This window comes from Molothrus aeneus, chromosome 28 (assembly GCF_037042795.1).
Source record: "Molothrus aeneus isolate 106 chromosome 28, BPBGC_Maene_1.0, whole genome shotgun sequence".
NCBI classification, from domain to species: domain Eukaryota; kingdom Metazoa; phylum Chordata; class Aves; order Passeriformes; family Icteridae; genus Molothrus; species Molothrus aeneus.
The window spans coordinates 5,652,997-5,678,321 of record NC_089673.1 but is presented as its reverse complement, the minus strand read 5'-3'; the positions used below and the strand labels follow the sequence as shown (position 1 = coordinate 5,678,321).

The window sequence follows — 25,325 nt, the reverse complement described above, 5'->3', positions numbered from 1 at the left end:
CTCTGGAGTCAGGCGGAACTCGCGGGGCACCCCGCTTCCCCTTGTTTGGGGGTTTTTATGGAAGGGGTCTTTTTACCCGGGAAGTGGGTAAAAACCCGGCTGGGGACAGCGATGACAGCCCCGGGGGCAGAATGGGTTCGTGGGAGTGGGGCAGGGAGGTGCCCAGGAGGTGCCCAGCAGGAACTGGAGGGGGGACGCTCCCCTTGGCACAGCTGGGCTACCAGCGCTCCCCCTGGCAGGGCTGAGAGCGTCCCTGCTCTCCCTGGCACACAGGGGCAGGGTGAATGTGTCCATCCGTCCCTCCATCCGTCTGTCTGTCCATCTGTCCATCCATCCACCATCCATCTTTCCCTCCCTCCCTCCCTCCCCTGAAGTTTCCCGCCGTTCCCAGCCCGAATTTCTCTCCTTTTCCCCGTGACCCCGGGGCCGGTGCCGAGCCGCTGCCCGCCGTGTCGGGGGTGGCTTTTCGGGGAGGGGCCGCCCCAGCCCTGCAGCAGCCGGAGCGGCGGCTCCGCTGTCCCTGCGGCTCCGCCAGCCCCGGCTGCGAAGGGACGGAGGAAGGGCAGGGCGGGCTCCGGCGGCGGCTGCGTGCCGGAGTCTTCCTCACCCCCATCTCTGCCGGGAACAGGGGTGCTCAGCGCCCCCCTCCCGCGCTGCCGTGACCCCCTCCGAGGGGATCCCGTTCCTTGTCCTTGGCGTTTCTCAAAGATTTATCCCTCTTTGCCGGGATTGGGGGTGCCGGATGCGCCGGGGGGTCCCCCCGGAGCTGCCGGGGTCGGACGCGGTGCCGAGCGCGGGGGGAGCGGAGCCGCTTTACCTCGCGCGTCCCTATTGTGTTTGGTCCACCTACGCCGTGCCGTTGCCATGGCCACCGTGCCATCTGATCTGCCCAGCTCCTGCCAGCTCCCCCTGCCCTGTCCGTGCCCCAAAACCTCATCAGGGGCGCCCTGACCCCGCTGCGGGGCTCCGGGGCGCTCCCGCGTCCGGCAGCGATGGATCCGAGCCCCCCCTGCGCTGGGGAGGGCGCGCTGAGCGCGGAATGCGGCCCCCGCGGCACCTGCGGCGGGGACGGGGCTGACCTTGGCCGGGGCTGCTGCAGGAGGGAGATTTCGGAGCCCCAGCATGGCTGCTCCTCGGCACAGCACGTCCTGATGCACTGCTCCGAGCCGGCGCTGCGCATTCGCCGCCTCGCTCCGGGAGAGGAGGGGGCTGGAGCCGGGGCCGGGGGGGAAAGGTGCCCCCGGGGCTCCGGTGTCACCTGCGGTGTCCCCAGGGACCGCGGAGGAGGCCAGGGCTGTGATTTGCGCTGATGGGCTCGGGGAGGAGGGGGTGCGGGGGCAGCTGGAGGGGCCTGGAGGGGAAAGCTGGAGCTGGGGGGTCTGTGGGGGAGTCCTGATGTTGAGTCTTCGCGACAGGCGGCGGTGGCGTCTCTGATGTCGCCTCGATGGCCGTCAGAGCCCGCTCTGGGTGGAGGGGCAGCAGAGCCCAGGGCTCTGCCTGAAAGAGGAGCAGCAGAAGCTCGTGGTGGGCTCTGGGAGCCTCCTGAGGAGCCCAGGTGTGACAGGGACGAGCCCCAGCCCTCCTGCATCCCTTCCTGTCCCGCTGTCCCCCCCCCCGGTCACGTTTGAGAGGTGCCTGCAATAATTGTGGCACTTCAGGTGACAAAATCTGCAGCCCCCGCTCTGTCTGGTCACTGTTTGCATTCTTCTCCCTGTCTTGTCACGCTGCTATTTCCACTTTAATTCACTTTCGCTGGCGCTGAAAAGCATTTAAAAAAACCCAAAACCGAAACAAAACAACAACAAAAAAAAACCAACAACCAAAAAACTTTAATAAGCAGAAACAGATTAAATTCACTTGGCTGTTATTTTTCAAGGAGATTTTTGTTTGTCAAGACGCGGTGCCTGAGGGTGGGGGACTCGATCGGAAGCTGGAACTCCTGGAAATGAGTTAATTAAAAAGCCGATGAAGCTGCCTCTGTCCTCCCTGGGAGTGCAGCGTGCCGGGGCGGCGGCTGCCGCTGCTGCCCTTTCGAGAGGGACACGGCCGTGCCTCGTTAATCACCAACAGATTTGTGATTTAATTGCCATTCAGGGGAAGTCCCCCTCGGTCAAGGCGCTGACTCACTTGGATTTCATTTCATTTACCTCCCGTCTCCTCCTGGGACAACCACAGCCATTTAATGTATTTTATTTTTTCAAACTTAAGTCCCAAAATATTCCTGATTACATCACTCCAGCCCTGCTTTCCTGCCTCGTCTGTGTGTCCATCCCTCCGAGGGCTCCCGGCAGCATCTCCGCCCTCCTCCCCGCGCTTTGGGGACCCTGAGCTCCTCGTTATTCCCTCGTTTGGCAGCACCGCGGACATGACTCTCATTGTAATTATAAATCTCAGCCTCTGTAATTCCCCGCACCTTTTGCAGGGTTGCTGCTGCAAGGAGCCGCCTGCTTTATGGCTCGGAACGCGGCTGTCGCTTCCAATCCTCTCCCGGCCCATTATCTCCCTTTGATGCTTTTGAAGAGCCAGCGAAATGTTAATTCCAGCTCGGTCCTCTCCTCTCCCCCTCTCTCTGGGCAAATCCAGCCTGGAAGGGGCTGGCAGGTGATGCCTCAGGTTTAGGTTTTGTATTTTTTCGGGTTCTGTGCTGCTTTAGTGTGTGGGTCTGGGCTCCACATCAGGGGATGGTGAGCTCTGTGCACAGAGCAGGGACACAAAACAATTCCTGCTCCAGCTGGGACCAAGGACAAATGATCCAAATCTCAGCCCAGGAGCACAAACGCCGTGGGCTGGAGAGAGAAAAACAAGGATGGGACTGCAGGGGCTAAAGCTGGAATGGGACAATGAACTGCAAGATGCAAATGGAGCAGGACTTGTAAAAGTGAGAGACCCCGTGCCCGGTCGTGCATTTTGGGACCATTTTGGTTCATTTTGGGTTCATTTTGTGATCTTTTGGGTCCATTCTGTTTTCTTTTGGGTTCATTTTGGGACCATTTTGGCTCATCTTGGGTGCAGCCCTGGCTGCGCTCTTGTGCTGCCCAGGGTAGATCCATTGAAGAGATCCTTTAAACAGATCCCTGCTTTATTCTGTAATTCTGGCCTCAGTTCCAGCTCAGCCTTCACAAGGCCTCACCCCCAGACAGTGCCCAAAGTTCACAAGTTCACAAGTTCACAAGTGCCCAGCCAGGGCTGCACCCAAGATGACCCCAAATGGTCACAAAATGAACCCAAATGGTCACAGGGTCTCTCACCTTTTTAAGTTCTGCTCCATTTGCATCTTGGAGTTTATTGTCAGTTCCAGCTTCAGCCCATCCAGTCCCATCCTTGTTTTTCTCTCTCCAGCCCACGGTGTTTGTGCTCTTGGGCTGAGATTTGGACCATTTGTCCTTGGTGCCCAGCGGGAGCAGGAATTGTTTTGTCTCCCTGCTCTGTGCAGAGCTCACCATCCCAGAATAGGAAGCTCAGAACTCCACGCTAAAGCAGCGCAAAATCCAAAAAATATAAAAACTGAAACCCGAGGGCCGTGGCTGTGCCTGACCCCCCCGCCAGGGCTGCACCCTCTGTGGTTTTGGGGCATTTGGGGTGGGCAGAGGACGGGCAGGGCGGGCGCTGGGGCGGCAGCAGCGCCAGCAGGGACAGATGGAGCCACAAAGTGCCACCACGTGGTGCTGGCCACGGCCCGCCTGGCGCTGCCACCCGCGCCAGATTGTCAGCCCTGGATGGTCCCGGAGCCCTGCAGGGGACGGGCAGCGCGTCCCCGTCCCCACGGGCGGTGCCACATCCCCAGGGCTGCCAGCGAAAGGTAGAGATACATATTATAATATTATACATATTGTGATACAGTGCGTGTTATAATACTGGCTTTTTGCAAATACTAAAATATTTTAAAATATTAAACATTTAAAAAATATTTAAAATAATTTTAAAATATTTTAAAATATAAAATACTATAAATATATAAATATATGTTTCATAAATGTATATTATTTATAAAATGATATTTTATAAATAAAATATATATTATAAATATTTAGTATAATAAATATGCAACAAGCTAATACAATAGAAATAAATATATAAAAAGTGTTATATACTTTTAATATATTTATGTAAAATATAAATATATTAAAAGTGTTTCCAAAATAGCAAATGTGCTCTTGGCTGAACACCACCAGCCTTTGCTTTATTGTCTTTATCTCCTATTGCCCCTTATTAAACTTTTAAATTGTTACAATAGGGTTAAAAATGGGGTTAAAACCTTGTTTTTCCTAGTTGGATCTGCTGAGCTGGGGTAGGGATGGCTGCTGTGCCATCCTGTGCCCACAGGTCACAGTGCTCACCACAAATGGTGCCAGAACATTCTGGATTTGGCTGTGATTTATGGGCTCAGTGAGGAGCTTGTCCAGTCATCCCGAAATAATAAATAAAATCCACACTGTCATCCCAAAATAATAAATAAAACTCACAGCCGGCGCTGGCAGCAGATAGGATCAGCAATATCAGGGGAGGGAAAATTACTGAGGGTCCAAGAGAGAGAGAAGTGAGGAGAGAGAGGGAGGGAAAAGTTGGGGAGGGAAAAACTGGGGAAGGGAAAAGCTGGGGAAGGGAAAAGTCAGGATACACATCATTATCCTGGTGATTTCTCCTTCCAGCCAGGTGGATCCCACTCCCTGTCCCTGGATCCCTCTCCTTGTCATTGGATCCCTCTCCTTGTCCTTGGATCCCATTTCTTGTCCCTGGATCCCTCTCCTTGTCCCTAAATCCCACTCCTTGTCCCTGGATCCCACTCCTTGTCATTGGATCCCACTCCTTGTCCCTGGATCCCATTCCTTGTCCCCCAGTCCCACTCCTCACCCCTGGACCCACCTTCCCTCCTGCAGGGGGTCGGATGGGGCTGGGAACAGCCTGGAATATCGGGATCCCCCTGGAATAAAAACGCCTTTAAATCCCTTCCCACCTGAACTCTTCCAGAACTCTGCAAGGCCCCAAGACTCCCTCTGGGACCCCAGGCTCCCATCCCATCCCCTCCCATCCCATCCCATCCCATCCCATCCCCTCCCATCCCATCCCATCCCATCCCATCCCATCCCATCCCATCCCCTCCCCTCCCATCCCAGCCCATCCCATCCCAGCCCATCCCAGCCCATCCCAGCCCATCCCAGCCCGGGAAGGGCAGCTCGGGAGCGGTGCCAGCTCCTGTCACCGGCGGTGCCACATCGCAGTGACAGCGGCGACACCAGCGCGCGGGGAGGGGGCGGGCACAGCCGGGCAGGGCTGGAAAATCCCGTGGAAAATGAACATTGTTGTGACTTCCAGCGCCGCGGCAGTGCCAGGAGGGGCTGGGCGCACCAGTGACTCCAGTAGCCATGCCGGGCTGCTGTGCCAACCCCTCTTCCCTCCTTTTTCACCCCAATTTGCTTCAATCCTCACCCCTTGCTCGCTCCCCGAAACTCCAGCGACCCTTTGGGAGGGGCAGGAACCAGAGCAGGTTTGAATCCGAGCTCAGAGATTCTCAAAGGGAAAAAACCAAAAGTCAAACCAAGAATCTTAATGGTATTTTTTTGTTTGTGTGTGTGTGTGTGTGTTCTCTTCTGTTTTATCTTTTCTTTGTTGTTAGCAACCCAACTACTGGAGCTTTAAGGTCAGTATTTTGGATTTTTCCTGCTTTCTCTCTGAAATGCATGTGCTCGGCTGTGGCTCTCGAGGGGGGTGGGAGCCCAGGGTGGGATTTTTTTGGATGAGGATTCCTGAGCTGAAGCTGAAGGTGGTGAGAGGGAATTTTGGGGTTTGGGGTGAGCCGTGAGTGGTTCTGTGAGGCCTCGTTCTGAGCACCCACCCCACGGCCAAATCCTGCTGCTCTGGGTTATTTCTGAGACAGAATTCTGGGAAAAGGATGGGAAAAGGTTGGTTCAGGATGGGGCTGGAAGCTCGGAGTGGATGCTCAAGCAGGGGTACTCTGGTTTCCAGCCTCCTCTTCCTCCTCCTCCTCCTCCTCCTTGCCCGGTGACTCCCTGGCTGCCCTTCAAGGTCGCCGCCTTGCCGGGTGACCTTGGCGCCTTGTCCCCCGTGCATTCGCTCTTCCCGTGGAAAAAAATAAACCCAAAGAACCCAGGGAATGTGGGGCCGGGAAATGCGGGATACGAAAATTTGTCCCGAGTTTTCATGCCCGGAGTGGAACGGGGGTGGAGCCGCGGCTCCGGGAGGTTCAGCTGGCCCCGGCTCCCAAAGGGCATTTCCGGCACTGCCAGGGGAGGGAAGGCGCGAAATCCTCACTTTTTTATCTTTTTCTCGGATTTTTCATCTTTTCTTCCGATTTTTTTGCGACTAAGAAATAAAACAGGGCTGAACTTTAGGACCTTCCTGGCGCTTTGAGGGGAGGGAAGGCAAAAAATCCTCAGCTTTAAAATATTTTCCCGATTTTTTGTGCCCTTCCCCCGGGGCATGGCATCGATCTGCCACCCCCGTGCCACTGTCACCTCTGTTCCATCGTCACGCTGCTGCCAGCCCAGGCTCCAGGCAGATTCCCGATCCTCCAGGACACCCCGGTCTGTCTCTAGGACATCCCGGTCTGTCTCCAATACATCCCAATCCTCCCCGCACTTTTCCATCCCCTCATTCCTGCCCTCCCTGCCCGAAAATCCCGGCCGGGGCCATCCCAAAGGCTCGCGGTGTTTTTGGGACATCCAGGGTCACATCCAAGGGGGGAAAATCCCGCGGGGAAGTTCAGTGGAGAGGGCCGGGGGCTCCCGCCGCGCTGATGCGAGGGGTGGGGTGGAATTTGGATTCCCGGAGGAACGAGGAGATCCAAAGGCTCGGCAGAGCTCCTTTGGAGCCGGGACTTTAAAGGAACATCAAAGGCAGCCGAGTAAAAGATCCAGAAGGGCAAAACCGGCGGGGGACGCACAAAGGACGCGCTTGTCTTAAAAACGAGCGTCAGGAGCAGCTTCATCCGCACCGCGCTCCCGCTCCGGCCTCGGGCCCGCGGCTGCGGCTGCCCGGGAGCCCCGCGTCTCCTCGCGGGAAGCCATTTCCCCCTCGGCGGCGCTCGGCCAGCCGCAGTGAGAGCAGGAGATGAGAGTTTACTCGCAGGAGATGAGCAAATAGGAGGCGGCGAGCCCTGGGCTGCTGTAATCCCGCTGCTCCCGCTGCCGCCTCCCGCCGGCCCCGCCGAGGGCCGCGGGCGCGTTGATCCCGGGGGTTGATCCCGGTGGGAAGGGGGATTTAGGGTGGGTAAACAGTGGGGAGAGGCTGCTCCAACCGCCTCGCTGTGGTTTTTGGGGTCCTCGCTGGTTTTGCGGCATGGCCGGGAGATGATGCTCGTTGTTGTCCATCGATCGCGGGGCTGTCGATATTTATGGATGGGTTATGTGGGAAAAGCGATTAAAGGTCTCCTGATCCCACCTGATCCCACCCCCCTGCCCCTGGCGGGGATGGCGCCCACCCCATCCGGGTGCTGGGAATGGAAGAGGCATCCTCAGCGCAGGAACGGGGAAACTGAGGCACGGCGGGAATGGACAGGGTTGGGGAAGGTGTGGGGCGAGCAGCAGCGTCAATATTCATGAGGCTGCAGAGGATCCAGGCTTTTAAATATTCATCAGCACGCGGAGCTTCTGCTGCCAGCAGGAAAATCGGGGAGAGGGGATGAGAAGTCCCCCTTTTTCCTTCCTTTCCCCTTTTCCCTTTTCCCTTTTCCCTTTTCCCTTTTCCCTTTTCCCTTTTCCCCTTTTCCTTTTCCCCTCTCCGTCTCCAGGGACAGAGAGGTGCCTTTACCTCAGGGACATCCAGGTGCTGTCACCTGCAGAGTGTCGGGAGTTTCTGGGATCGGGATCAGGGGTTGGGAATGGCCCATCCCGGAGCCCATCCCAAGGCGGGGAGTCCCGCTCACTCCGGAGGGGCGGCCCCTTCCTTCAGTCAAGGGGTCCGGTTTAAAAACCCTAATCCGATTTGAACGCTAATCCTGTTAACATTGAGATCGGGATTAATTCTGCCTTAATCGGGATAATCCTGACAAAATGTTCAGCATTAGACGTGGGATGAGTTATTGCTGCCGGCAGCGGCAACGATTTTAATTTGGGGGCGGGGGGAGAGGGGAGAGGGCTGGGAGGGCGGCGTTGGAAAGGCCACAACCCCTTCGATGGGGGACACTCCTGGAAAAACCCTTTGGGTGCCTCTCAGACCACCCCGGGCCTCTCATTTCCTCCACTTCTGCCCCAAATTCCCTCCAGTTTTCCCCATTTTTCTTCCCAGATGGGTATCCCCCGGCTCCTCGCCTCCAGCGGCAGGAGCTGGGATGTTGGAATTCCTTCCCGAGTGGAATCCATCGCTCCTGGCTGGTGCAGCTGAGGGAAAGGGCGGAGCAGAGGGGTTGGGTTTCGCCGGCCGGGATCAGGTGTCCGAGCGGGGCGGCACCAGAGCCGGGACCTGGGGCAGAGCAGCCAGGCTCGGGATGCTGAATTCCCCTTGGGAATGCTGGGTTCTGCTCAGGGCTGGTGTATTCGAATTGGGAATTACAGTTTCTCATCAGGGATGCTGGTTTCCGGTCAGGGATGTTCTATTCCAGCTGGGAATGCTGGTTTCTGTTCAGGGATGCCAGTGTCTGTTTGAGGACACTGCATCCCAGTTGGGAAAGCTGGGTTCTGGTCAGGAATGTTCTATTCCAGTTGGGAATTCTTGTCAGGGATCCTGGGTCAGCAATGTTGGGAATGCTGGGTTCTGGTCAAGAATGCTCTATTTGAATTGGGAATTATGGTTTCTCATCAGGGACGCTGGTTTCTGCTCAGGGATGTTCTATTCCAATTGGGAATGCCCATCCCGTGGACCCCACCCCATGGACCCCGCCCCATGGATCCCATCCCACCCCACGGACCCATCCCAGGGCTCAGCACCAGATGGAGTCTGGGCGGGACCCCGGGATTAAGCGATGAGAGGGGGATCAGCAGGGATTAATCCCGATGCGTGTCCAGCCCGGGGCCGGAGCCTCGGTAAATAACCGTGCCCGGGGCGGTGCCAGCCGTGCCAGCTGTTTTCCAGGGATTTCAGGGCTCCCTCGCCTTTATCCCCATCCTGCGGAGGAGCTGCAGACGGGCAGCGGAGGGCAAGAGCTGCCAGGAGCTGCCAGGACCCGCCAGAACCCGCCAGGCCCCGCCAGGCCCCGCCAGGGCCATGCCCGGCCGCGCTCCGGAGCACCCTCGGTGCCCATGGGGCGCGATTCTGGGGGCTCTGGGGGCTCCTGGAGGGCGCGGCCCCCGCCCCGGAGCTGCCCAGCCCAGCCCGGGAGGCTCCTCCCGGTGACGGGAGGGGAGGGGAGGCTGAGCTCGGGGCCAGGCGCCGCCGGCGGCACTGGCACAGCGAGGGTTTGTCCATCCCAGGTCTGTTTTGGGGCTGGTCTCGGGGCTTTTGGGGCTGGTCTCGGGCTGGTCTCGGCGGTTTTGGGGTGCGAGGGGGTGCGGAGCTCGGGGTGGGGGTGGGAATTGGAGCTCTGAGTGTCCCGGGGCGGTCAGAGGGGGACGGAGCCGCTTCTCCTCCTGCCGTTCCTGTCACCTGTCATGGCCTGGAAGCCCCTCAGGTGTGGAATGGACGGGGGGTCGGGCAGGACCCGTTTTCCGCTCGGGAGGGCTCGGGCAGGGCCCTGGGAGCCTGTGGGGCTGGGACAGACCCCGTGTCCCCTCCCGAGGCCCCTGGCGGGGCCGCAGGGTGGAAATCTGCAGCTGTGGGGTGGCTCCGGGTGCTGTTGGGAGCAGCTGCTCCATCCCGGGGCAGGATTCCTTCCCCACGCATTTTTCCCTTGTTTTTTTTCCCTCCTGTCTGCTTTGAAGTGACCTGTGGGAGGTCCAGGGCTGCTCCTGTCACCTCTGTCCCTCTCCTGACCCCTCTCCCCCTCTCCATCCAAGCGGCTCCACCGCTTTTCCCCATCCAGAGGGGTGACCCCGCTCCTTTCACGGATTCCCAAAAATCTGCCGGGTCCTTTGATCCTTCCCTGCTCCTCTCCGAGCATTCCGCCCTCCCAGCTGGGCCGGGGAATGTGGGAGAGGGGTGTGGAGGATGAGGATGAGGATGAGGCAGGAATGAGGAGCATCCTTATCTCCAGGCAGAGATAATGGAGCTGCTTCCGCAGGGGATGGTCGGGGCTTTTTAGGAGCTCAAAGAATCCCTTAATTGTGGCTTTTTTTAGCTCTGGGGAGACAAAAGGAAAAAATAAATTCGACATTAAAAAAACTCCCTCCATTCCCCATCCCATCGTTTTTATATAAAACTCCCGGGGACGGGGGAGGGGATGGGGACGTTCCTGGCCCTGCTGGAATTGGGGATTTTTCCCAATTCCTCCTCCAGAGGCTCTGGGGGTGCTCCTGGCCCTGCTGGAATTGGGGATTTTTCCCAATTCCTCCTCCAGAGGCTCTGGGGGTGCTCCTGGCCCTGCTGGAATTGGGGATTTTCCCCAGTTCCTCTTCCAGAGGCTCTGGGGGTGCTCCTGGCCCTGCTGGAATTGGGGATTTTTCCCAATTCCTCCTCCAGAGGCTCTGGGGGTGCTCCTGGCCCTGCTGGAATTGGGGATTTTTGGGGTCGGGTTTTCCCCAGGACCCTCACCACGGGGGCACTGCCGGGGGTCCAAGCTTTGCTCCAGCGGGATTCCCTCGGCTCGGGAGGCTCCCAGGGGGCTTCATCCGAGCAGGTTTAATCCCGGGGGGACGCTGTGGGCATCCCGAGCTCGATGGCCTTTGCCCAGCCCCCTCTGCCTCGCAATTCCAGATTTTTCCCGGCGCGGCCTCCCCGTGGCCTTGAGCGGCTTTTGTTGTGGCTGCTCTCCCTCGCTCCCGTCCCGAGCGTTCCCCGCTGGGATCCCCACGGGCACCAGCCGGGAATTCCAGGACCCAGCTCCGGGATTGCCGCTCTGGGGCTGGCTCGGCAGGAAATGGGTCATTTCCCAGCTGGGGACAGGCGCAGGGCGGCGATGTCCCCTCCCTCCCTTCCCTGCCACCACCTCGGGTCCCGCAGGGAATTTTCTCGGTGCCCAAGGGGAATTTGGGGCTGCAGAAGCCCCCGGGGAGGGGTCTGGGTGTGGATGAAAGGGTCACCTGGGGGGCAGGACGGAAAAATGGGGGGGCACGAGGTTTTTATGGCCACGCTGGGGTTTTTTAGGATGGGGTTTGGAGTTTATCCTGAGCCTTTCCCAGCAGGGAGATGGCCCCTGCATGCCCTGGTGGGGCAGGGGTGGCAGGGGACATCCAAACTGGCACTCCTGGCACCCTGAGGGCAGGGTCAGGAGCGCTCAGAACACCTGCAATTCCAGAGGGATGGGCAAAGCTGCACCGAGGTGCCACTCTTGGGGTCACCATGGCCAGGTCCCCCCTGGGGCGGGGGGTCCTGTGCTCATCTGGGGGGGTTTTTGCCCATCTGGGAGGATCCCGAGCCCCAAGGGCTGCCCTGAGTTTAGGGAAGGGAGGCTGGGGTGGCTCTGCCCTGGTGCCGGTGACAGTTTCGGGGGTTGGGGACAGCACATTGCGCAGAGCATCAGGGCAGAACGGTCCCTCCCGGGCTGAAAACCCATTAACGCTCATCTCGCCTGGCTTGGTCGGGGTTTTTTGTGGTTTGACTGATTCCATAAATTATCCACAGCGGGAGCTTCGGAGCCCGAGGGCGGCTGCAGGGCCAGGAGGGGGCTGGGCTCACCTGGGGCAGGGAAGGTGCCCCTGTCACCCCCGGGGGTGGGGATGGGGGGGATTTGTGGTGGGGAGTAAAAGGGATTCAGGGATGGATGCAGGGACGGATTTGGGGCAGGGCGAGATCCCAGAGAATGGGAACAGGACAGGGACAGGGGGTGTTGGGCTCACCTGGGGCAGGGAAGGTGTCCCTGTCACCCATGAGGGGTGGAAATGGGGGGGATTTGGGGTGGGGTGTGGAAGGGATGGATGCAGGGATGGATGGATGGATGGATGATGGATGGATGGATGGATGGATGATGGATGGATGCAGGGATGGATGCAGGGATGGATGGATGGATGCAGGGATGGATGGATGGATGGATGCAGGGATGGATGGATGGATGATGGATGGATGGATGGATGGATGGATGGATGGATGGATGGATGGATGGATGGATGGATGGATGATGGATGGATGATGGATGGATGGATGGATGGATGGATGGATGGATGGATGATGGATGGATGGATGGATGGATGGAGGGATGGATGGATGGATGGATGGAGGGATGGATGGATGGATGGGTGCAGGGATGGATGCAGGGATGGATGGATGGATGGATGGATGGATGGATGGATGGATGGATGGATGGATGGATGGATGGATGGATGGATGGATGGATGCAGGGATGGATGCAGGGATGGATGCAGGGATGGATGGATGGATGGGTGCAGGGATGGATGCAGGGATGGATGCAGGGATGGATGGATGGATGGATGGATGGATGGATGGATGCAGGGATGGATGCAGGGATGGATGGATGATGGATGGATGGATGGATGGATGGATGGATGGATGGATGGATGGATGGATGGATGATGGATGGATGATGGATGGATGCAGGGATGCAGGGATGGATGGATGGATGCAGGCACGGATGCAGGGATGGATTTGGGGCAGGGCGAGATCCCAGAGAACAGGAACAAGGCAGGGGAAGGATCCAGGAAGGCAGAGCCAGGCAGAGCTGCAGCCCTGGCTCACATCCCCTCCAGGAGCTGCCGGCCCCATCCCTGTGCTTCCCTAAGGATCCATCCCGGGCTGGGATCTGGGTGAGCATCGCCCCAAACCCGGAGCAGGGTACCCAAAAACCACAGCCTTGAGGGCGGGGAGCACCAAAATCCACCTTTTCCACCCCAAAACCACCCCCACGAGGGGTCGGAGCTGTGTCCCACGGCCCCAGGGATGGGAGCAAGGAAAGTTTCCCTCCATCCCTGCATCCCTTCCTGATGTGAGGCTCTGCCAGGGCTCTTTGTGCTCCAACAGCAACAACCCAGCCCAGCAGTCAATTTTCCAGCAATTAACTACAGCGAGAACATTTCAAGTCCTCTCAAACCCCGCCTCACAGGATTAATTAAATCTTCCAATTAATGTCTCATTTAAATGGCGATGATGGCTGTTATCATTTCATATTGATTTCTTTCTTTTTTTTCCTTTTTTTCCCCTGTCTTAAAATAGAGCTGTTGTCCCTTTCCACAGCGCCGCCTTTTCCACACCCTGGGAGCTGTTTGTTCCCTCTGTTGGGTTTGCCAACCTTCAACAAGTGCCTGGAAAATCCAGGCTTGGGTTTTTGGGGTTATTAACAGGCAGCAGTTCAGGGAATGGCCACAAATTTGGGGATATTTGGGGATATTTTTGGATATTGTGGATATTTGTGGATATTTGTGGATATTTGGAGATATTGGGGATATTTGGGGATATTTGGGATATTGGAAAATCCACATTTTCCATGTCTGTGGTGCAAACTTTCTGGCAGCAGGCTCCTGTGAAAAGGGGATCCTGGAAAATGAAATCCTCCCGGCTCCCAGAGCCATAAACCTTCCCAGTGCTTTGCTTCCAGAAGGATCCGGGCGTTTAGGATTCCCGGGAGTGGAGTAATGGATGTGTAACCTCCGGGAGCAGCCAAGGTCATTCCAGTGCTCGGCTCTGGCAGCCTTGGCTCCTTCCTGCAGGGTTAAATTCCAGGGGTTTGCCAGTGTGGGAGCCCAAGGCACCGGGATGGAGCTGGGAAGGTTTATCCTGGAGCAGGGTGGGATTGGGAATGGGGTCTGTGCTGGGAGCAGGAGGTGGAGCAGGCATGGAGTGGGGGGTGAAGCACGTCAGAGCCTGAGCTGGGGCGGGAACGTGGCGTGGAACATCCCTGGATGAGGATGGAGTTACCTTGGATGTGGGATGGGAGATCCCTGGATATGGGATGGAGCATCCCTGGATGAGGATGGAGCATCCATGGACAAGGATGGGGCATCCCTGAATGAAGGATGGGGGATCCTTAGATGTGGGATGGAGCCCCCTGGGTTTGGGATGGAGCCCCCTGGGTTTGGGATGGGGCCCCCTGGGTTTGGGATGGAACTCCCTGGGTTTGGGATGGAGCCCCCTGGATGCGGCCCAGCCCCACCCTCAGGCACAGGGAGGGATTTTTGGGGGTGTCCCAGGGGTTGCACTCACCAACCTTTGTGTCTCCCTCCCATCCCAGGCATTCCACGCTCCCACCCCCCTCACCAGCCTCTCCATCCCGGCCACATTCCTGAGGAGAAGCGGGACCAGCCTCACCCAGGGCTGCTGGGTCGCCCATCCCTGCACCCCCTGACCTGTCCCTGTTCCCCGTCCCATTGCAGACCAGGAGCTCCCGGCACTCCCAGGGCTCCCAGCCTGGCCTGGCCGACCAAGCCAAGCTCTCCTTCGCCTCGGCCGAGTCCCTGGAGACCATGTCGGAGGCGGAGCTGCCGCTGGCCTTCAACAGGATGAACCGGTTCCGGCAGAGCCTCCCCCTGTCCCGCTCGGCCAGCCAGACCAAGCTGCGCTCCCCAGGTACCCCTGGAGGCCCCAAAACCTCCCTGGTGGAGGGTGGGGTTGGTCTCCACCTGCCCAAAATTCCAGACCAAGCTGCGCTTGGCCAGAAGTTCCTCATCCCATTTTTTTGGGTGCCCCAGAGCTCTCAGGGAACACATCCCCTCACCAGGGCGAGGCTGGGTGGCCAAACATTCCCTAGCCCCTTTTTTTGGTTGCCCTGGACACTTCCACCTTCACCAGGGCACTGTTGGGTGTCCAAATCCTTTTTGTGGGTGCTCCCAAGCCTTGCACCTTCAGCAGGGTGAGATTGGGTGGCCATTAGTTCCCCAACCCCTTTTTTTGGATGCCCCAGAGCCTTCCACCTTCACCAGGGCACTGTGGGGTGGCCAGAGCTCCCCAACCCCTTCTTTTGGCTGGGCAGACCCTGTCACCCCCATGGAGAAGGGGCAGGGTCAGAGCTGACTCCGGCGCGCCTCCTGTGCTCCCAGGGGTGCTGTTCCTGCAGTTTGGGGACGAGACCAGGCGGGTGCACATCACGCACGAGATCAGCAGCATGGACACCCTGCACGCCCTCATCGTGCACATGTTCCCCCAGAAGCTCACCATGGGCATGCTCAAGTCCCCCAACACTGCCATCCTCATCAAGGACGAGTCCCGGAACGTCTTCTACGAGCTGGAGGATGTCCGGTGAGCAGGGAGGGATCAAATCCCACCCGAGGCTGGTTTCCAGTCCTTTAAATCCGTCACAAGATGGGAAATCTGCGGGACTGTCCTGGTTTGAAAAGTCAGGTGTCCGCTAAGGAAGGCAGGAGTTTCCCTTAAAATGGAAAATGTAAACCCCCTCCCTCCAGGTTGTTATAATTTTAAAATTAAATTGTTCTCAGGCAAGCTGCCCCACCTCTAACAGATAATAGAACACACTCATATCCTACAACCCAGGACAGGGATGAAGGAAAAAAGGAGGTGGTGGGTGCAGTGCTGGTGTTTTGTGGGGTCTGTCCCGGGTGTTCAGGCTCTGCCTCTGCTTCCAGAGATATCCAGGACCGAAGCATCATTAAAATCTACCGGAAAGAGCCGCTCTACGCCTCGTTCCCAGCCTCACACATCACCAACGGCGACCTGAGGGTGAGAGGGGACACGGGCACAGCCCAGGGGGGTGGCGGGGCCTGGTGGAGTGGGAGCAGTAGGAAGAGAAAGTGGCAGAGATTGGGAATTGGGAACTGTGTGTGGCTGGGATCCATCCTGCCTGCTGCCAGCGCTGGGTGGGACCTGACAGCGGGGTCGTAAATATGGTTTGTAGGGAATTAAATCCTGGGGATAATTCATTAGGATAAATCATCAGGATAAATCATCAGGATAAATCAGCCTGCTGCTGGCTGGGAATCACAGAATTAGAGAATCACAGAATTAGAGAATCATAGAATCACAGAATCACAGAATCACAGAATCACAGAATCATACAATCACAGAATCACAGAATCACAGAATCACAGAATCATACAATCACAGAATCATAGAATCACAGAATCACAGAATCACAGAATCGCCAGTCCTTGGTGGGGCAGAGGGCCCAGCAGCGTGGGGCTCACTCAGTGCTGATCCCCCCGCCCCATTCCCACAGCGGGACATGGTCTACACCTCCCGGGAATCCTCTCCCACCCGCCGGCTCAACAACATCTCCCCAGCCTCGCACCTGGCCTCGGGCTCCCCGCCGCCCGTGCTGCAGTCCTCATCGCCGTCGCGCTCCCGCATGTCCTACAGCGGCGGCCGCCCGCCCTCCTACGCCGGCAGCCCCGTGCACCACGGCGAGCGCCTGTCCAGCCTGCCCCCGGCGCAGGGCGTGTCCCCCAGCCCCAGCGCCATCCTGGAGCGCCGCGATGTCAAACCCGACGAGGACCTGGCGGGCAAGAACGTGGTGCTGGTGAAGAACGAGGGGCTCTACGCGGATCCCTACGGGATGGTGCACGAGGGCCGGCTCAGCATCACCTCCACGCAGTCGCTGGCGGGCATGGGGGACCCCTTTGGCTACTCTGGGGGGCTCTACAAGCGGGGCTCGGTGCGGTCACTCAGCACCTACTCCGCGGCCGCGCTGCAGACGGAGCTGGAGGACAGTTTGTACAAGCCCAACGCGCCCATCTACAGCGACACGTACGGCCCCGGGCTGGGCTTCCGCATGCCGCCCTCGTCCCCGCAGAAGATGGTGGAGCCCGGGCAGAGCCCGCACAGCCCCTACTCGGGCCCGCCCAGCCGCTCCTCGCCCGTCCGTCAGTCCTTCCGCAAGGATTCCTGCTCCTCTGTCTTCATGGACGGCCCCGCGGGCAAAACGCGCAACCCCAGCTCGTCCGGGCCCCCCGAGCTGTTCCCCGGCCCCGCAGAGCGGCCACTCTCGGGCTTCGGATCGCCCGGACCGGCCAAGGACACGGAGACCAGGTGAGAGGAGGCGTGGTGTGCTTGCACCAGGGGTGCTCCAGGTTGTGTTTGTACCTGGGGTGCTCCAGGTTGTCCTGGATTTGTGTTTGTACCTGGGGTGCTCCAGGTTGTGTTTGTACCAGGGGTGCTCCAGGTTGTGTTTGTACCTGGGGTGCTCCAGGTTATCCTGGATTTGTGTTTGTACCTGGGGTGCTCCAGGTTGTCCTGGATTTGTGTTTGTTCCTGGGATGTTCCAGGTTTTCTGTTGCCTTTGGATTTGGGATCCCCGGTGGGTTTGAGCTTTGCTAAAAGGGGATTTTGCATGGACCGGAGGGGGAGGAGGAGTGGATTGGGAGGAGGAGGAGGAGCAGAGGAAGGTGCTGCCCCGTCGCCACTGCAGTGCTGGGGTGGGGAATTGGGCGCCGGGTGAGGGCTAGATGCGAGCACAGACAGGGAATGAGGAGCTGCAGCTGGTGACAGCCGTGTCCCCAGCTCCCGGGCTGGCAGGGCTGGGCTGTGAGCGGGGCCAGGAGCGGCCGGGGGTGGCCGCGGTGGCAGACGCAGCCCATGACCCGTCCCTGTCCCTGTGCCGGCGCAGGGAGCGGATGGAGGCCATGGAGAAGCAGATCGCCAGCCTGACGGGGCTGGTGCAGAGCGCGCTGCTCCGCGGCTCCGAGGCTGAGACCCCCAGGTGAGGGCAGCTCTGGGACCCCGGGGGCTCTGTCCCTCCTGGGGGTTTGTCCCCCTCCCAGGGGGCACCAACCCCGCCCACACTCAGCCCCCTCCTCTCTTTGGTTTCAGTGAGAAGACAGAGGCCACCAACGGCGGGACCCCCCCATCAGCGTGTGAGTGCCCCCCGGCCCTGCAGGACGCCCATGGGTGTCCCAGGGTGGGCTCTGCAGCCCCCCCTCATGTGCTGGTGATGCCTTTCTCAGGCTTACCTAAAACCAGAATTAAGAGAATACGGGTGGATCTACTTAATGAGGGGCCTCCAGCTACATTAAGGTCAGATGAAGCCTCCCTAAGGGGCTACACCCAAAATGGATGATGGTCATGAGTTTTTCAGACAATTATAAGTTTGTCCACTTATGTATCAATTAATTGATATTAATTGATGTAATTTGGGTTAATCCTCCAATTACAGATTCAGGTAATGAAGACATTTACTTCCAGTTTGTTTCCCCCCCAATTCACCTTTTTTAATATTTTTTGGGGCCTGAGGTAGTGAGGTGTCCTTGAGTTACAGGCCTGGAGAGCAGCAGCTGACAGACCATGGAGTTTCAGAATTATTCCCTAAAGCAGTACAGGATTTGAAAAATATAAAAGCTAAAGTCCTGAGGCATCACTGGCAAGCAGTGGGATCCCCCCATGCTGCTCTGGGGGGGCCTCAGAGGAGGCAGGGAGGACTCAGCATGGATGGGGGACTTTGGAGACCACCAGAGCTGTAGGATCGGGTGGGGAAAGAAAAGAAACGGGCACCAAAACCCCTCAGCAGCCTCCGCTTTCCCCCCCAGCCACCAGCCGCAGTGGCATGGGCACCCCAGTGCCCGCGCCGCCACCGCCCTCGGCCACCAGCACCCCGGCGGGGCAGCCCACGGCCATTACCCGCCTGCACATGCAGCTGCACCTGCACGACCTGCAGCAGAACGCCAGCGACCTCCGCAACCAGCTGCAGCAGCTCAAGAAGCTGCAGGTGGGCACCTGGGCAGAGGGGACCCCGAATCTGAGCCAGCTCTTACTGGGTTGGGATGGGGAAATCCCCTTTGTGCACTGGGGTTGGTGTGGGGGGGCTCAGGGATCTGTCCTGGAGCTGAGCTTGGGGATCCTCTCCGAATCCAAACTCGGGGATCCTGCCTGAATCCAAACTCGGGGATCTTGCCTGAATCCAAACTCGGGGATCCTGCCTGAATCCAAGCTTGAGGATCCCTCCCAAATCTGAGCTCAGGAATACCCTCCCATTCCAAGCCCAGGGATCCTTCCTGAATCCAACCCCAGGCATCTTTTCCAAATCCAACCCCAGGGACCCTTCCCCACTCCAATCCCAGGGATCCAACCCCAGGGATCCCTCCCCATGCCCAGCCCAGGGATCTTTCCCAAATTCAGGCTCAGGGATCCCTCCCCTCGCCCATCTCAGGGCTGCTCCCTCACCAGGACCTGTTTCCCATCTTGAGGGGCCTCTCCCAGCCTGACCCCTCCTCCTCCTCCTCCTCCTCCTCCTCCTCCTCCTCCTCCTCCCCACAGCTGCAGAACCAGGAGACGGTGAAGTCGCTGCTGCGGCGGACGGAGACGGAGCTGAGCGTGAGGGTGACGGACACGATGCGCAAGCACGAGGACCCTCTGCAGCGCCAGCGCAGCTTGGTGGAGGAGGAGCGGCTGCGCTACCTCAACGAGGAGGAGCTCATCACCCAGCAGCTCAAGTGAGCCTGGCCAGGGGGCCCTGGGAGAGAGAGGGGGCACAGAGCAGCTCTGCACTGCCCAGGGCACGGCACCAAATCGGGGGGTCCCTATGCAGTGACCATGTCCCCAAATCAGGGGGTCCCCATGCAGTGACCATGTCCCTGAGTGAGGAGGGGTCCCCATGCAGTGACCATGTCCCCAAATCAGGGAGTCCCCAGGCAGTGACCATGTCCCCAGATGAGGGGGCCCCACACAGTGACCACGTCCCTACATGAGGAGGGGTCCCCAGCCCAGCCTGAGGAGGGGTCCCAGCTCAGTGACCACACCCCTGAGTGAGGAGGGGTCCCCAGCCCGGTGACCACATCCCCAAGTGAGGAGGGGTCCCCATCCCAGTGCTCCCCTCTCCTGCTACCACCCTCAGGGCTCTCCACCCTCCTGAGCCAGCAGTGACCCCCCCAGTGACCCCCTGCCCTCCCCCTGCCCTCCCAGTGACCTGGAAAAGTCCGTGGAGAAGATCCAGAAGGATCTGGCGCACAACCACCGGCTGATCCCGGCGCAGGAGCTGGAGGAAAAGGCCGTGGTGCTCAAGCAGCTGGGGGAGACCCTGACGGACCTGAAGGGTGAGGAGGGGCTGGGGAGGTGCAAACAGAACCTTCTGGCATTTGCCTGCACCATCCCTGCCTGGGGATGCTCCAGGATCTCCTGGGTTGGTGTTTGCACCTGGGATATTCCAGGTTTTCCTTGCCCCCCGGGATTTGGGTGCTTGCACCTGAGATTCTCCAGGTTTTCATGGATTTGTGTTTTCCCCTGGGATTCTCCAGGTGCTCCCTGCCCTGGATCTGTGGGTTTGCCCCTGCCAGGGGGGTCCCCTGCCCTCCCAGGTGCCCATCAGTGCCACACCCTGTGCCCACAGCCATGGAGGGGACACCTCCACCCTAAAATCGGCATGGATCCATCAATCCAGACTTTCCCTGGATCCACCCTGCCCACAGCACAGGGTCCTGGCGGCCCTGGCGGTGCCAGCTGGGCGCTGGGAGGGACACGGGGGTGACAGCAGTGTCCCCTGGCAGCCCAGTTCCCCAGCCTGCAGAGCAAGATGCGGGTGGTGCTGCGGGTGGAGGTGGAGGCCGTCAAGTTCCTCAAGGAGGAGCCCAACCGCCTGGACGGGCTCCTCAAGCGCTGCAAGACCGTCACCGACACCCTGGCCCAGATCCGCAGGTGAGCGCCGAGCCCCCGAGGGCACAGCCACCCCTCGGTGTCCCTTTGTCCCCACTGTGCCACCTCTGTGCCCTTTGTGCCACCTCCTCTCTGCGCATCCCAAACTCTCAGGGCGGGAGCGGGTCCGAGGGGTGTGCACGAAATGACCATTTTTCTGCTGAAGGACCCCAAAAAAAAGGACCCCAAAAAAAAGGACCCCAAAAATACCCTTAGTCCTTTCCAGGCCCCCCTCTTTTGTTAAAATCCTCCTTTTTCTGCTAAAGCACCCCAAAAACACCCTCACGGTCCTCTCCAGGAGTGAGTGGGAACCCTGTTTGGTAAAAGCCTCATTTTTCTGCTGAAGGACCCCAAAAACACCCTCAGTCCTTTCCAGGTGTGCATGGGACCCTCTCTTTTGATACAAACCTCATTTTGCCTTGTGAATAAAGCAGGATTTTACATCAGGACAGACACACCGCCCTTGGCGTGAGCAGAAATCTCTTTCCCAGGGATCAGGGAGCTGTTCTGTGGTGGAAAAATGCTCAGCCAGAGAAAAGTCCTCTCCCAGAGCCGCTGCGGGGTGGATTTCACCTGCCTGATCCCATTAGGATCCCATTAGGATCCCATTAGGATCCCATTAGTGATGGCTCCTGGCTGCCCCCCGGGATGGCCCCGGGCTCTGCTCTAGCCCGGTTTCCCAGGGAAAGGAGCCTGTAGAATCCCGCAGTGCCCTCATCCCAAATAAATCCTCAATCCCAAGGGCGGCCCCAGCGGGATCTGGAGCAGGGGAAGGGTTTGGAGGGATCCCATTTCCCGCCGGGCTCATGAGAGTGGACAGGCCCCCCAAACCAGCACCAAGCCCAGCCCAGAGCACCTCAGCCTTGAGGAAATGAGGATTTTGTGCCTTCCCCGTGCCCCTCAGACCCTCAGTGCCTCCGCTCTGCCCTAGACAAGTGGACGAGGGCGTGTGGAGCTCGCCCAGCAGCCTGAGCCAGTCGCCCAAGAAGGTGGCCCCGGAGACAGATTTCAGCAAAGGGCTGGAGCTGGAGATGCCCACCAGCCCTCCCGTGAGCCTGCACCACCTGACGGGCACCCCCGAGCCCCTGGGCTTCCCCGCCCAGCCCCAGAGCCACCCTGGCAAGAGCAATAACCCCTCACGAGCCCCCGAGATGGTGCCCGCCAAGACTCAGACGGGGCCCGAGACCCCCAGCAAGAAGAGCGCGGACAAAGCAGTGTCTGTGGAGGTGAGAGCCCGGCCTGGGGGGGTCAGCTCGGGGGGGCTCCCCCAGAGGGTCTGGGAAGGCGCAAATGGGGATGGGAGCAGTGCCCACCCTGCTGCTCCTCGGTGGAGGAGCCCTGGCAGCGCCTCTGCTGCCGGGGGCTGGATGAGAGCTGGGCGTGCTCACCTGGAGGAAAGGAGACTCAGGGGTGCCCCCTTCACTCTGCACAGCTCCTGAAAGGGGCCTGTGCTCAGCTGGGGCTGGGCTCTGTCTCCAGGAACTGACAGAACCAGAGGACACAGCCTCAAGCTGCGCCAAGGGAAATTTGGGTTGGATATTAGGAAAAAGTTTTTTACAGAAAGATGATAAAGTTCTGGAATGTTCTGTGGTGGAGTCACCATCCCTGGGTGTGTTTAACAAAGCCTGGATGTGGCACTGGGTGCCAGGGTTGAGTTGAGGTGTTGGGGCTGGGTTGGACTCGATGATCTTGAACATCTCTTCCAGCCGGTAATTGTGTGAAATTTGGGGATGGGAGCAAAAATCCGCCCCCCAGCTCCTCGCAGCGGGTCCGGGGGTGTCAGGGGGCTCTGGGGTCACGTCCTGCCCGCCAGGGACGGGGCTGGAGCCGGCGCTGTGTCCGCAGGCGGCCGAGCGGGACTGGGAGGAGAAGCGGGCGGCGCTCACCCAGTACAGCGCCAAGGACATCAACCGGCTCCTGGAGGAGACGCAGGCCGAGCTCATGAAGGCCATCCCCGACCTGGAATTCGCAGCCAAGCACAAACAAACCCCGGGCAGCGGCAGCGCCGCCTCCACGCCCGAGCACAAACCCTCCAAGCCACAGCACACCCCCAAATCGGGGGGCAAAGGGGACCCCAACGGCCGCCGGGGCTCAGGTACGGGGTGGGCAGGGACGGGGTCGCCTCCAGAGGCGAGGCCGGGGGTGCGCGGTGCTGTCCCCGAGGCGGGGGGGGTGGATGGGAGGGACACGGCCGGGCGCGGTGCCCTCAGAGCCCCCTTTGTGCCCAGACGAGCTGACGGTGCCGCGGTACCGCACCGAGAAACCCTCCAAGTCGCCGCCGCCTCCCCCGCCCCGCCGCAGCTTCCCCTCGTCGCACGGGCTGACCACGACCCGCAGCGGAGAGGTCATCGTCACCAGCAAGAAGGAGCCCGGCTTTATGAAGGTGAGGATGGTGGCTGGGCTGGGATGGGCAGCGCGACCCCTCCCGGTGTCCCTCCGTGTCCCTCCGTGTCCCCCGGTGCCTCTCGGTGCCTCTCGGTGGCTCTCGGTGCCCCCCGGTATCCCCGCGGTGCCCCCCGGTGCCCCGGCCCTCACGGCGCGCTCCCCCCGGCAGAAGGCAGAGTCGGAGGAGCTGGAGACGCCGAAGCCGCAGGTGAAGCTGAGGCGGGCGGTGTCCGAGGTGGTCCGGCCCGCCTCCACCCCGCCCATCATCGCCTCGGCCGTCAAGGACGACGACGACGAGGACCGGATCATCGCCGAGCTGGAGGTGAGCGCGAGAGGGGCGGGAGCCCGGGACCCCGCCCGCAGGTGACACCGGCCCGCAGGTGACACCGCCCTGCCCTTCTGCTCGGGGGGGGTTCGGGGTGTGACATCCCCGGCACCGGCACCGCCCCGGGGTCCCTGCTCTGCGCAGGGCCACGGAGATAGAGTGGTGGCACTGCTGGGGACAGGTGTGCTACACCTGGGTGACACAGAGCTGGGTGATGTACATCTGCACTTCCTTCTGCGCTTCCCTCCCACTCTGGGATTTAAGCCAGACTCACCTGGGTTTGAGCACGGCTCAGGTGCTCCAGTGGGGACGGGGGAGTTCTTTCATGGATGGTTTTTCCTTGGATGGGTTTTCTTGGATGTTTTTTCCTTGGATGGTTTTCCTTGGATGGTTTTCCTCCAGGAGGGAGGAGAACTGGGCATGCTGCAGGTGTGGGACAGGTGATGCTGCAGGTGTGGGACAGGTGAAAATGCTGCAGGCAGGGGAACTGGACCAGTGATGCTGCCAGGCTGGAGCAGTGACCCTCCTGGCCGGAGGAGCAGTGATACTGATGGCCGGGGACGGGCGGCTCTGCTGGCTCTGGCTCTGATGGCACAGCTGGCCAGGGGACAGGCGGCCCTGCCAGCAGCACAGGGGACAATGCTGCTCTGTCCCTGCCAGCCGCCACCAGCCCAGCTGCTGTGAGCCCCACTCAGGCCGTGGCCCCGCTGCAGGCCCAGGTCACCCCTCCCTCGCTCCAACGGCCGTGTTTGACTCCCCAGGTGTTTCAGCGGAGCTCAGCCTCCCCTTTCCTCCCCGTGCCCCGCTGTGACCCCCTCGAGGCCGTGTCCCCAGGCCACTCCGAGCCGTGGCCCCTCGGAGCCGAAGGATGGAAGGTAACGGCTCCACGGGCTGTGCTCTCACCTTCCTCCTCTGCCTCCTCTCGGCTCACTTCTGCTGCTTTTCTCTGATTTAACCGACTAATCACCACCTTCTGTCCTCACCGCCTCGCTCCCGGCACTGACGCGGCACCGGAGCCTGCACTAACCCACGGCCGCGGCTCCCGGGAGGCTCCCGGGCCGCCCCCGCACCGCACCGGGCACGGCACGGGCGGCGCCCGCAGCTCTCACGGCACCGGGGGCGGGCGGTGCGGGGGAGACCCCGCCCCGAGTGCATGGGAAGGGAAGGGCTGGAGCAGAGCCGGGTGGTTGGGTTCTGATTTGAAGTTTTTTGCTCCAGTGGGATGTCAGGGCTGGACAGGAGGGAACTGAGCTTCCCCTCCATTCCCTGTCTGTGCTGTGGGTCCTGGTGGATGTGTGGGATTTCTACATCCCTTTCCAGCTCGTGTCCATACTGTGGGTCCCGCTGGGACGTCAGGGCTGGAGAAGGGAGCTGAACATCTCCTTCCATTCCCTGTCCATGCTCTGGGTCCCTGTGGGGTGTCAGGGCTGGACAGGGATGCTCATCTCTCTCTCTGTCCACGGTCCAGTGGGATGTAGGGCTGGACAGGAGGGAACTGAACATCCTTTTCCAGCCCCTGTCCATGCTGTGGGTCCCTGTGGGATGTCAGGGCTGGAGGAGGGAGCTGAGCAATCCCCTCCAGCCCCTGACCATGCCGTGAATCCCGCTGGGATATGTGGGATGGGCCGGAGGGAGCTGAGCCTCCCTCCCTCCCCAGACTCCCGCCTGGAGCTCTGCCATGCCCGGAGGCGCCGCTGTGGGAGGACCCCAATAATTTGTGGCGCCCCGTGGTGCCTCCCCAGGCAAACCCCGCTGCCGCCTGGCCCCTAACCTGTCTGAATTCTCTACCTAGGAGCCGCTGGCGCCGGCAGCCCCGGCCGGCCGGGCGTTCTCCCTGCCCCAGATCGTGCTCACCGAGTGGGTGTCGGAGCCGCCGTCCCCCGAAGCCGAGCCGGAGCTGTGGGCGGCGCCGGGCAGCGCAGCACCAGCAGGGCAGCTGCCACCCGAGGGGACAAAGAGAGGCCGTGTGGCGGCTCCCGGCAGCTCCCCAAAGTCCCCGCTGGCACAGGAACCCCCGCCAGCCCCGCAGCCCCCCGGCAGCGCATCCCGGGCGCTTCCCTTGGCAGCCCCGCCTTTCCCGAGGGATAAAATGGGGGGACAAAGAGGGGAC

General features: G+C 60.0%; 1 protein-coding gene across 5 annotated transcripts in view; it reads left to right on the top strand.

Moving 5' to 3' along the window:
* SRCIN1 (SRC kinase signaling inhibitor 1) overlaps nt 1-25,325 on the top strand; it is a 58,433-nt gene that overhangs the window by 27,741 nt on the left and 5,367 nt on the right. For 4 of the 5 annotated variants that reach the window (XM_066566832.1, XM_066566833.1, XM_066566834.1 and 1 more), the window contains 16 exons: nt 5,615-5,638; nt 14,310-14,502; nt 14,973-15,171; nt 15,516-15,609; nt 16,106-16,914; nt 17,492-17,584; nt 17,695-17,738; nt 18,408-18,586; nt 19,135-19,310; nt 19,780-19,910; nt 20,361-20,508; nt 21,437-21,731; nt 22,351-22,600; nt 22,734-22,888; nt 23,060-23,212; nt 23,977-24,090. In XM_066566832.1, the coding sequence (XP_066422929.1) occupies nt 5,615-5,638; nt 14,310-14,502; nt 14,973-15,171; nt 15,516-15,609; nt 16,106-16,914; nt 17,492-17,584; nt 17,695-17,738; nt 18,408-18,586; nt 19,135-19,310; nt 19,780-19,910; nt 20,361-20,508; nt 21,437-21,731; nt 22,351-22,600; nt 22,734-22,888; nt 23,060-23,212; nt 23,977-24,090 (3,057 nt within the window). The remainder of the gene's footprint in view (nt 1-5,614; nt 5,639-14,309; nt 14,503-14,972; nt 15,172-15,515; nt 15,610-16,105; nt 16,915-17,491; nt 17,585-17,694; nt 17,739-18,407; nt 18,587-19,134; nt 19,311-19,779; nt 19,911-20,360; nt 20,509-21,436; nt 21,732-22,350; nt 22,601-22,733; nt 22,889-23,059; nt 23,213-23,976; nt 24,091-25,325) is intronic. The other variant, XM_066566835.1, reaches the window with a different exon arrangement.